This window comes from Psittacula echo, assembly GCF_963264785.1.
Source record: "Psittacula echo genome assembly, chromosome: 1".
In the NCBI taxonomy this organism is placed as follows: domain Eukaryota; kingdom Metazoa; phylum Chordata; class Aves; order Psittaciformes; family Psittacidae; genus Psittacula; species Psittacula echo.
The window spans coordinates 128,363,455-128,375,121 of NC_137735.1; the positions used below are offsets into that span (position 1 = coordinate 128,363,455).

General features: G+C 61.2%; 1 protein-coding gene across 1 annotated transcript; it reads left to right on the forward strand.

Annotated features, from left to right (window-relative positions):
- The first annotated feature begins 2,326 nt into the window (after positions 1 to 2,326).
- LOC308224655 (V-type proton ATPase subunit F-like) lies at positions 2,327 to 3,490 on the forward strand. The gene is made up of 2 exons (XM_080624809.1): positions 2,327 to 2,534; positions 2,631 to 3,490. Exons 1-2 carry the CDS (start codon positions 2,377 to 2,379, stop codon positions 2,830 to 2,832), a joined length of 360 nt encoding a protein of 119 aa, XP_080480935.1. The 5' UTR covers positions 2,327 to 2,376; the 3' UTR covers positions 2,833 to 3,490.
- Positions 3,491 to 11,667: the final 8,177 nt, after the last annotated feature.

Genomic DNA, 11,667 nt, shown 5'->3' on the forward strand with positions numbered 1-11,667 from the left:
GCGAGTAAAAGACGGACTAGGGACAACGTAGGCCCCCTCCAGGACATGTCGGGAGAACTGGCTACCCTGGATTTGGAGAAGGCTGAGGTTCTTAATGACTTCTTTGCCTCGGTCTTCACTGGCAAAGGCTCTGACCACACCACCCAAGTCTTGGAAGGGACTGTGAGAATGAAGACCCTAGGCCCACTGTAGGAGAGGATCTGGTTCGAGACCATCTTAAAAACCTAAACGTACACAAGTCCATGGGACCTGATGAAATCCATCCTTGGGTCCTGAAGGAGCTGGAGAATGAAGTTGCTAAGCCACTGGTCATTATATTTGAAAAATCATGGCAGTCAGGTGAAGTTCCTGACGACTGGAAAAAGGGAAATATAACCCCCATTTTCAAGAAAGGAAAAATGGATGACCCAGGGAATTACAGAGCAGTCAGTCTCACCTCTGTGCCTGGCAAACTCTTGGAGCAGATTCTCCTGGAAGGCATGCTAAGGCACATGAAAAACAAGGAGGTGGTTGGTGACAGCCAGCATGGCTTCACTGAGGGGAAATCCTGCCTGACCAATCTGGTGGCCTTCTATGATGGGGCTACGGAACTGATGGACAGGGGCAGAGCAGTTGACGTCATCTATCTGGACTTGTGCAAAGCGTTCGACACTGTCCCACACGACATCCTTGTCTCTAAATTGGAGAGACATCAATTTGATGGGTGGACCACTCGGTGGATAAAGAACTGGCTGGATGGCCGCACACAAAGAGTTGTGGTCAATGGCTCGATGTCCATCTGGAGACCAGTAACGAGTGGTGTCCCTCAGGGATCGGTGTTGGGACCGGTCTTGTTCAACATCTTTGTTGGTGACATGGACAGTGGGATTGAGTGTGCCCTCAGCAAGTTTGCTGATGACACCAAGCTGTGTGGTTCAGTTGATACGCTGGAAGGAAGGGATGCCATCCAGAGGGACCTCGACACGCTTGTGAGGTGGGCTGATGCCAACCTGATGAAGTTTAACCATGCCAAGTGCAAGGTCCTACACCTGGGTCGGAGCAATCCCAGGCACAGCTACAGGTTGGGCAGAGAAGAGATTCAGAGCAGCCCTGCAGAGAAGGACTTGGGGGTGTTGGTTGATGAGAAAATGAACATGAGCTGGCTTCAGTGTGCGCTCGCAGTCCAGAAAGCCAACTGTATCCTGGGCTGCATCAAAAGGAGTGTGACCAGCAGGTGGAAGGAGGTGATCCTGCCCCTCTACTCTGCTCTCGTGAGACCTCACTTGGAGTATTGTGTGCAGTTCTGGTGTCCTCAACATAAAAAGGACATGGAACTGTTGGAACAAGTCCAGAGGAGGGCCACGAGGATGATCAGGGGATTGGAGCACCTCCCGTATGGAGACAGGCTGAGAAAGTTGGGGCTGTTCAGCCTGGAGAAGAGAAGGCTGCGTGGAGACCTCATAGCAGCCTTCCAGTATCTGAAGGGGGCTTACAAGGATGCTGGGGAGGGACTCTTCATCAGGGACTGTAGTGACAGGACAAGGGGTAATGGGTTCAAACTGAAACAGGGGAAGTTTAGATTGGATATAAGGAAGAAATTCTTTACTGAGAGGGTGGTGAGGCACTGGAATGGGTTGCCCAGGGAGGTTGTGAATGCTCCATCCCTGGTGGTGTTCAAGGCCAGGTTGGACAGAGCCTTGGGTGGCATGGTTTAGTGTGAGGTGTCCCTGCCCATGGCAGGGGGGTTGGAACTGGATAATCTTAAGGTCCTTTCCAACCCAAACTATTCTATGATTCTATGGTCTCAGGTCTTAGCTGTGTTGGTGGAGCAGATCTGCTGACGCAGGCTCCCAGATACCGTCCCCATTGTGACATGATGGAGGGGTTCCTGAGGTGACATAATCGAGGTTCCCTGTGGTGACGTGATGGAGGACCCCCAAGTTGACATGACAGGGGTGTCCCCGCGGAGTTGGAGGGTGTCCCCATAGAGTTTGGGGTTGTCCTCATGGAGTTGGGGGCTCTCCCCATGGAATTTGGGGTGACGCATGGGAGTTTGGGAGTATCTCCATGGAATGTGGCGGTCTCCCCATTGACTTTGGGGTATCCCTAGGGTGTTAGCCCCGCATGCGCAATGCTGGTAGGTGGCCGTGTGGGCGGGGCGACAGCGGCGTTGCCGTGGTAACGAGGGCACGCGGCGTGCTCAGTTGGAGGCGTGGCCACGGCGACCGGGCTATAATCGACAGGGGGCGTGGTCACTGCGTCGGGGGCGGGGCTCCGCTCGAACCGCTCCACGCAGGCGCGGGGGGGCGTGGCTCCGAGGGGCAGGGGGCGTGGCCTGTCTCGGCTCCCGGCGGCGCTGGTCGTGGACGGGTCTCGGTGCCGGTGCTGGTCGCGGCCATGTCGGGGCGCGGGAAGCTGATCGCGGTGCTGGGCGATGAGGACACGGTGACCGGGTTCCTGCTGGGCGGCATCGGCGAGCTGGACAAGCACCGCAAGCCCAACTTCCTGGTGGTGGGGAAGGAGACGAGCGTGGCCGAGATCGAGGAGGCGTTCCGGTAGGCGCCGCTCCGCCGGGGGGGGGCACACACACCCCCACAACGGGTAGGGACGGGGGGGTTCGGGTGCTGACGGGAGCCCCGGCCCGCCCGCAGGAGCTTTCTGAGCCGGGAGGACATCGGCATCATCCTGATCAGCCAGTGCGTGGCCGACCTCATCCGGCACGCCGTGGAGGAGCACCGCCGGCCGCTGCCCGCCGTGCTCGAGATCCCCTCCAAGGACCACCCCTACGACCCCAGCAAGGACTCGGTGTTGCGCCGCGCCAGGGGCCTCTTCTCCCCCGAGGACCTGCGCTAAGAGCGGGCCCTCCCGGAACAACCCCCATGGAGCACCCCTGGAACCCCCTTGGAACCGCCCCGGGGGACCTCAGCCCTGCCCGGGAAACCCAATTTCTCCCCTGTGGTGTCCTGGACCCCCTCCTCCGGGACCCCAACCGCCCCCCGGCACCTCAAACACCCCCAGAGGTCCTAAATACCCGCCTTGGGACCCCAAAACAGCCCCCGGGGTCCTAAACCCCACCTCCGAGGTCATCAACACCCTCGGAGGAGCTCAACCCCCGCCCCCCGGACCTCAAAACCCTCTTTGGACCGCAAAATCCCCTCTTTGGACCCCAAAATCCCTCTCTGGAGACCCTAAACTCCCCCCGCCGGGGGCCTCAGGCCCCTCCCGCGGTGCTGATGGGGGGAGTGTTGAGGCTCCCGTGACTGTGGGTCAGCGGCGCTGGAACGGGAAGTGCCGCCGCCGGGCTGCGTGATCCTGACTGCTCCTGAGCGATCCTGACTGCTCCTGGCTCGCTCTGCCCGCTCCCTGCCCATCCCTGCCTCGTCCTTGCCTGCTCCTCGTCCCCTCCTGCCGGCCCATGCGCGTTCCCTGCCTGCTCCATGCCCACTCCTGCCCCATCCCTGACCGAGCGGGTCTGGGCCACCCCCAGGGACACGCGGCCGTTGGACCGTGCCCCCCGCGGGTCCCCAACATGAGCTGTCACCGCTGGCGGCCTCCTCTGCTCTGTGGGGTGCGGTGTGGGGCTGGGGGGGGGGGGGTGTGGGGAGATAGGCGGTGGGGCATGGAGGGGGCAGGGCTATAGGGTGGGGACATTCTATGGGGCACAAGGGGGCAGGGACATGGATGGGGGCATGCTATGGGGCACAGGAACATGGGGTGGGAGCACGCTATGGGGCACAGGGGAAGGACAAGGACACACAATGGGGCACAGGAACATGGTGTGGGGACACGCTATGGGGCACAGGGTGGGGGAGAAACACATTATGGAGCACAGGGAAGGGACAGGCCATGGGGTGGGGACAAGCTATGAGGCACAGGGTGGGAGAGGGTCATGGGTGGGACACACTGGGGCACAGGGAGGGCGGGACAAGAACATGCTATGGGGCATGGGAACATGAGGCAGGGTCACACTATGGGGCACAGGGGCCTGGACAGGGACACCCACACCCCAGGGAGCAGGGGGTACTGAAGGGGTGATGGGCACATGTGCAGGTGAGGGGTAACACACACACACGTGTGCAGAGGTGCAGCTGGGTGCACGTGTGAAGAAACAGCCTAGCTTGCACGCATACATGTGCGTGCGCATACATACATGTGTGCACACACACATACATGTGCCTGGACACAAACACGTATGCACACATAAATGTGCCTGCACACACACATGTGCCTGCACACACACACATGTGTGCACACATATATGTGCCTACACATGCACACACGTGTGCACACACACATGGGCCTGCACATACACACGTGTGCACACACACACGTTCCTGCACATACGCACACGTGTGCGCGCATACATGTGCCTGCACACACACACCTGTGCACGCACACATGTGCTTGCATACATCAGGACTTGCATACGTGTGCACACGTGTGCATGCACAGACATACGTGTACGCATGCATGCCCATTGCGTGCATGCACAAGCCAGCACACACTGATGTTCACATGCGCATATGCAGGCACACTCATTCACGTGCATCCATGCACCTTTGTATGTGTGCACACATGCAAGTGCACATGTGCATGCAGACATGTGAATACGCACATGCGCGTGTGCACACGTGTGCATGCAGACACCTGTGCAGATACTTAAACGTGCATGCACACACACATGTATGTACACACACACACACAGGCACATGCACACGTGTGCGTACACACATCCCCCTTGCATGCACACACACGTGTGGACACAGACACATACACACATGTGCATGCACACATCCCCCTTGCATGCACACACACGTGCGCACACATACACGCTTGTGCGTGCAGAAGCCTTTACATGCATGCACTCACATGCACTCCTGCATGCACAAACACACATGTACATAGACGTGTGCATGCACACACAGCTGCATACGTGCACGCGTGCACACGCCGTGCACATGCACACCTGTGATCAGCTGCTGCCCCCATGCCCCGACCTTGTCCCCAAAGCTGCTTAGTGCAGCCCCAACCTCCCCCCGTGGACTCACCGTAGTGCACACACCCGTGCACACTCACCCGTTGCAGGCAGGGGTAGGGCAGGAGAGCACAGGCAGTGCAGGCAGGGATGGCACAGGCAGCGAATAGCACATTCAGGGGACTCCTTCGTTCTGCACAGGCAGCAGCCCCAGGGGAGATGGTGCAGGCAGGGGATGGTACAGCGGTGCAGGCATCGCAGGCAGTGCAGGAAGCAGGCACGGGCAGGGGAGGTGCTGCGGGCGGGGAATGCTCCCGGCAGCACCCGCGTGTCGCATCCGCGGACAGGAGAGAGCTGCAGGCAGGAGACACGCCAGGGCAGCGCAGGCAAAGCAGGCAGTGCAGGAAGGGAATAGCACGGGCAGTGCAGGCAGGGATGGCACATGTATTGACACACCCCAAGGTAGTGCAGGCAGAATGGGCAGCACAGGCAGGGAATAACATAGGCAGAACAGGCAAGGAATAGCACAGGCAGGGAATAGCACAGGCACGGAGAGTAGCAGATATCCCAGGGCAGGCAGCACAGGCAGGACTTACCCCAGCGCAGGCAGGGCAGGCAGCGGACACCCGGTGCAGGCAGCACATACCCCAGTACAGGCAGGGCGGTGCAGGCAGCGCAGGGCAGACGGGGCGGCTCGGGCAGGATTTACCCCGCACGGGGCGGTGCGGGCAGCGCGGCCCCTCCCCCCGTTAATCCCCCCCTCCCCCCCCCGGGCCGGGGCAGCAGCACCGGGCAGGTAACGGGGTCCGGGGGGCTCGGCGGGGGTCCGGGGGGGGTCCCGGTGTTGGGGCGCAGCGTGGGGGGACCCAAGTGCGGTGCTGGGGGGGTGTTGGGTGGCAGATGCGGACCCCCCCGCTCTAATTAGCTAATGGGGGGGACGCGCCAGATGGTGGCCGCCCCCACAGGCTGAGGGTGTCCGGGTGGGGGGGGGCATGGGGGGAACCCGAGAGGGACACGGAGGGGACACACGGGGGACATGGGGGGGGGACACGGGTGTCCCCTCGGACCCCTGAGCCCCGAGACCACGGGGACGGGGGCACCCAACAACGGGGGATGCCCAGGGGAAGGGGACAGGGGTGGGGACGAACAGGGACTGGGACCTGGGGATGGGGACCCAGGGGAAGGGGACCCAGGGATCGGAACAGAGGGATGGGTACTGGGGGAGGCAGGATCACGGGGACAAGGGCAGGGGGACCCCAAGGTGGGAACACAGGGTACAGGAATGTGGGGATGGAGACCCCACGGATGGGAAGATGGGGAAGGGGACACCGGGACAGGGACCTGGTGGGGGACAGGGATGGGGACCTGGGGCTGGAAGCACGAGACCATGGCTGATGGGACACAGATGTGGGGGCGCGGGGGGACAAAGGATAAGGACAAGGGACAGGAACGCGGTGCCAGCCACGGTCCTTCCCCCGTGCAGGGCACCACCGAGGGTCCCGTCCCTGTCCCCATGGCGGCACCGTCCTGCCCGGCTCTCCTGGCCGCCTGCCTGGCGCTGCTGCTGGCCACCGGTGAGCGCAGGCTGGGAACAATGGGGATGGGGGACCCAGCGGCTGGTGGGGACAGTGGCTGGGGCCTTGGGGACCCTGAGATGGGGTCACCAGGGAAGGGGACCCTAGGGATGAAGACCCAAGGATGGGGATACAGGTGACGGGGTCACCACAGAATGTCACACTGTGGGGTGACAACCATGAGACATGGGGACCCGAAGCAGGGGACCCAGGGGACATGGTCACCAGGGGATGGGGACCCTGGGGATGCAGACCCTGGAGATGGGAACCCAAAGGCTTGGGGAACCTGGGGGTAGCCACCATGAGGAATGGTGACCTAAGGGGATGGGGATCCAGGGGATGGGGTCATGAGGAAATGTGGGCCTGGAGATGGAGCCATAGATCTGGGGACCCTCATGGACATGCCCCACACGTGCCCCACACCCTGCGGGCGCAGCGCAAGGCGATGGCTGCGGCAGCTTCGGGAACGTGTTCACGGAGATCGCGGAGAACAGCGCCCATGGGAGCCTGGTGACGCGGCTGCCGGCAGGGAGCGACGCGCCTGGGGCACCGCTGCAGCTCTGCCTCATCGGCCATGACGCTGCCTGGTTCTACCTGGACGGGCGCAGCCTCAGGCTCAACGCTTCCAACGGGCGCGCACTTGACCGTGAGGTGAGGCCACCGGGAGCTGCCCAGCTCCAGCCTGCATCCATCCAACTTCCATCCTGCCTCCATCCTCCCACCATCCTGCCTCCAACCCACCTCCATCCTGTCTCCATTGTGCCTCCACCATGTGTCCATCTGCCTCCATCTATCCTGAATCCACTCTCCAACCATCCTGCACCCATCCTTGGTCCATCCTCCATCCGTTCTCCACCCTGCCTTCACGGACCATCCATCCCCCAATCGTCCTGCCTCCATTGTGCCTCCATCGTGTGTTCACCTGTCTTCATCCACCATCCTGCCTCCATCCATCCTCCACTCATTCTCCATCCATCCTCACCCATCCTGGGTCCATTCTTCACCCATCCTCCATCCTGCATCCACCGTGTGCCCATCTACCTCCATTCTCCACCCGTCCTGCATCCCTGTGTCCCATCTGCATCCACTTCCCTCCATCATCCCTCCTTCAATCCACCTCTCTCCATTTTCCATCCATTCTGCATCTGCCTGTGCCCATCCTGTGTCAATCCTTCACCCATCTTTTATCCTGCAACGATCTTGCCCACCTCATTCCTCCGCCTTCTTCCATCCTGCTCTGCCCATCCCTCCTCCATTGCTCCTCCATCCAACTGCATCTTCCCTGCATCCATCCATCCGTCTTCCAGTGTCCATTCTTTATCCATCCTTCATCCACTGGGGTCTATCCTGGGTCTACCTTGGGTCCATCCATCCTGCACTCATCCTGGGTCCATCTATCCATCTTGGGTTCATTCTGAGCCCATCTACCCCATGTCCATCCCAGGTCCATCCTGGGTCTCTCCATCCTTTCTGCACTCATACTGTATCCATCCATCCATCCATCCATCCATCCATCCATCCATCCATCCATCCATCCATCCATCCTTCACCCACCCTGTGTCCATCCTGCATCTGCTACACCCATTGTGTGTCTGTCCTGTGCCCATCCTGACTCCATGCATCCATCCTGCACACCTACTGCACCCACTTCCATCTGGTGTCCCTCCTGTCTCTGCGCACTGCACCCTCATTCATCGAGCACCCACCTCCCTCCACCTGCACCCACTGGGTGAGGGACCCTCTTGGGGTGTCCCTGGGGATCTCAAGCCCCTTCCACCATGTCCCCTTTGCAGGAGCTGGAGTCCCCGGTGCTGATGGTGGCCCTGACTTGCGCTGAGGATGGCTTCTCCCCGGTACAGCCCCGGGCACCCCAGGGGGTTCCGGGGGCTCCGTGGGGCTTGGTTCCACCATGGGTCACCCCCGCAGGTCGAGTATCGGATCATCGTCCAGGTCCTCAATGAGAACGACAACCGGCCCCACTTCCAGGGCGCCTCCGACCTCACCCACAACGTCAGCGAGGTGACAGCATGGGACAAGGATGGGGACAGGGATGGCCATGGGCATGGATTGGGGGAGAGGGATAGACGTGGGGACAGGGATGGGTGTGAGCATAGGCATGGGCAGGGTCTTAGGGACAGGGATGCCCATGGTCATGGATTTTGGATGCCATTGGGTTCCGTTGGATGCCATTGACTGCTCTTGGGTGCTGTTGTGTACCCTTGGTTGCTGTTGGGTGCCATTGGATGTCCTTGAGTACATTGGGTACTGTTGGGTTCCATTGGGTGCTGTTGTGTCCCATTGTGTTCCATTGAGTGCTGTTGTGTGCCCTTGGATGCCATTGGATCTCACTGAGTGCTGTTGAGAGCCATTGGATGCCATTGGGTGCCGCTGGGTTCCATGTGGTCTCATTGACTCTTGTCGGGTGCCATTGGATATCGTTGGGTGCCGTTGGGTGCCGTTGGGTACCATTGGATCTCACTGAGTGCCGTCGGGTGCCACTGTGTCCCGCTGTGTCCCACTGTGTCCCATTGTGTTCCCTTGGTCACCCTTGGTGACGCTGCTGGCGCTGGGGACCGGCGGCAGCTGGCGGCCGTGCACTCGGTGGTGTTCAGCGCGCAGGCGGAGGACGCGGACGGGGACACGCTGATGTACGTCATCGACACCGCCTCGGTGAGCCGGGATCAGGGCACGGGGCCGCGCGGGGCCACGCGGGGGCGGCCGTGCCCGGGGGGGGGGGGGTGTCCGGTGCCATCTGCTGAGCCCCCGCCACCGGCCCCAGCCCGACGCCAGGTTCTTCCGCATCGACCTCCCCAACAGCGGGAAGGTGGTGCTGGCGCGAGCGCTCGACTTCGAGAGCCGGCAGCAGCTGGAGGTCGTGGTCACCGCCGTGGTGAGACCCAGCCCCACCGCGGCCCCCTGGAACCGCAGCCCCACTGATGGGGGGCTGCGGACCTGCATTTCTACCCCGTGTCCCTGAGTCCCCTCCTGTCCTGCCACCTCCCCCCCACAGCCATGGTTCCCGTGGTTGTGGGCCTGGGGACCTCATGGACATGGCATGTCCCTTCTCCATCCCGTGTCCCTATGTCCCCTCTCCCCGTGCCATCTCCACCTTATGTCCTTGTGGCTCCATGGTTGGAGGTCTGTGGACCTCACGCCCCCCCCTCCATGTCCCCTCCTGTCCCTGCCATCCACCTCATGTCCATGAAGCCCCATGAAGGTGGGGGTCTGGGGACCTTGTAGACACACCACATCCCTTCTGCCCACCCTGCGTTACCCCTGCCCATGCCAGCTCCACCCTATGTCCCTTCATGTCCTTGCCACCTCCACCCCACATCCATGCAGCCCCATGGCCACAGGCCTGGGGACCTTGCGGACGTGTCATGTCCCCTCTGCCCACCCCATGTCCCTCATCCCCTCTTCATGTGTCATCTCCATCCCACACTCATGTAGCCCCATGTCTGGGGGTCTGGGAATCTCATGCCCACTCCAGGCCCATCCCTGGCTCTGCTGGGACACAGGACACGGGACACAGGGACATGGGACGCACACACGTGTGGTTGTGCCCCCCCGTCCCATGTCCCCACTAATTGGGGGTGACTGATCCCCCCCCGCCCTCAATCCCTCATTTCCTTAATGAGACACAGCCCCCCCCGCCAGCAGGTGCCACGGGGGGGACCCGTGGGGATGAGGGGGGTCTCTGTGTCTGGGGGCCGTGTCCCATTGGCACCCTGTGCCCGGGGGCTCTTTGTTAGGGGGGAGTCCCTGTGCAATGGGGGTTCCTTCTCCAGGGCCCCTGTCCCATTGGGGATCCCTGTGCCCTGGGTGTCCCTTGTCCCATGGGGTCTCTTGCCTTAGGGTCCCCTTTGTCGGGGGTCACTGTGGCCTGGGGGTCTCTGTGCCCTAGAGGGGTCTCTGTACCGTGGGGTTCCCTTTATCAGTTGCTCTGGGCCTGGTTGTCCTTGTCCTTTGTCTGAGGTCCGTATTGCATGGGTGTTCCTGTCCCATGGGGTCCCTTTGGGGATCCCTGTGCCATGTAAGACATGTGTGTCCATGTAGCCACATCCCCATGTATTCCTGTCTCCATGTGTCCATGTATCTGTGGGTCCATGTCACCTTGGGTCCATGTTCCTGTGTGTCCATGTTCCTGTGTATCCATATATTCATGTCCCCATGTGTCCACGTATGTGTGTCCGTGTGTCCATGTACCTGTGTGTCTGTGTGCCTGTATGACAATGTCCCCATGTCCCCATGTCCCCGTATCGCCTGTCTATATCCTGATGTCCATGTCCCCATATATCCATGTCTCCATGTCCATGTCCCCATATCCCCATGTCCCTATCCCCATGTCCATGTTCCCATGTCCTCATGCCGTTACCCATGTCCATACCTCCATGCCCACGTCCCCATGTCCTCATGCATTACCCATGCCTATATCCATATCCCCATGTCTCCATATCCCCATGTCCCTGTGTCCCCGTGCCCACGGCTCAGGAGATGAACACGCGGGAGCGGTTCAACGCGTCGGCGCGGGTGCGGGTGCAGGTGCTGGACGGGGATGATCAGTACCCGCAGTTCCTGCCCTGCGCCCCCCGCACCCACCGCGGCCTCACGCTCTGCACCAGCCCCATCTACACCGCCAACGTCACCGAGGGGCAGCTCCAGGTGGGGCCGGGGGGGGGGGGGGGGGCGGACACCGGGGGGGGGAGCATGGGGGGGTCTTGTGGCTTGGCTGTGTCTGTGACACCCCCAAACACAGACGGGGCCCCTCAGCTTCAGCCCCGGCGATGTCTACGCAGAGGATGGGGACAGGGGGTTGAGGGCGGCCATCACCTACTCCCTGCTGGCAGGTACGGGGGTGGGACATGGGATGTGGGATGCGGGATGCGGGACACGGGGATATGTGGATATGGGGACATGGGAACATGGAAATGAACATAGACATGGGACATGGGGACGTCGGGGTATGGGACATGGATGCATGGGATATGGGATGTGGCACATGGGATATGGACATGGGACATGGGGATATGGGATATGAGGACGTGGACATGGTACGTGGACATGGGGACATGAGGATATGAGGATATGGACATGGCCCTGGGGATGTGGGGGGTATGGGGACATGGCAACATGGACACA

Coding starts and splice junctions, on each gene's coding strand:
- LOC308224655 (XM_080624809.1), top strand. CDS start 2,377: ATGTCGGGGCGCGGGAAGCTGATCGCGGTGCTGGGCGATGAGGACACG. Junction 2,535..2,630: donor GAGATCGAGGAGGCGTTCCG/GTAGGCGCCGCT, acceptor GCCCGCCCGCAG/GAGCTTTCTGAGCCGGGAGG.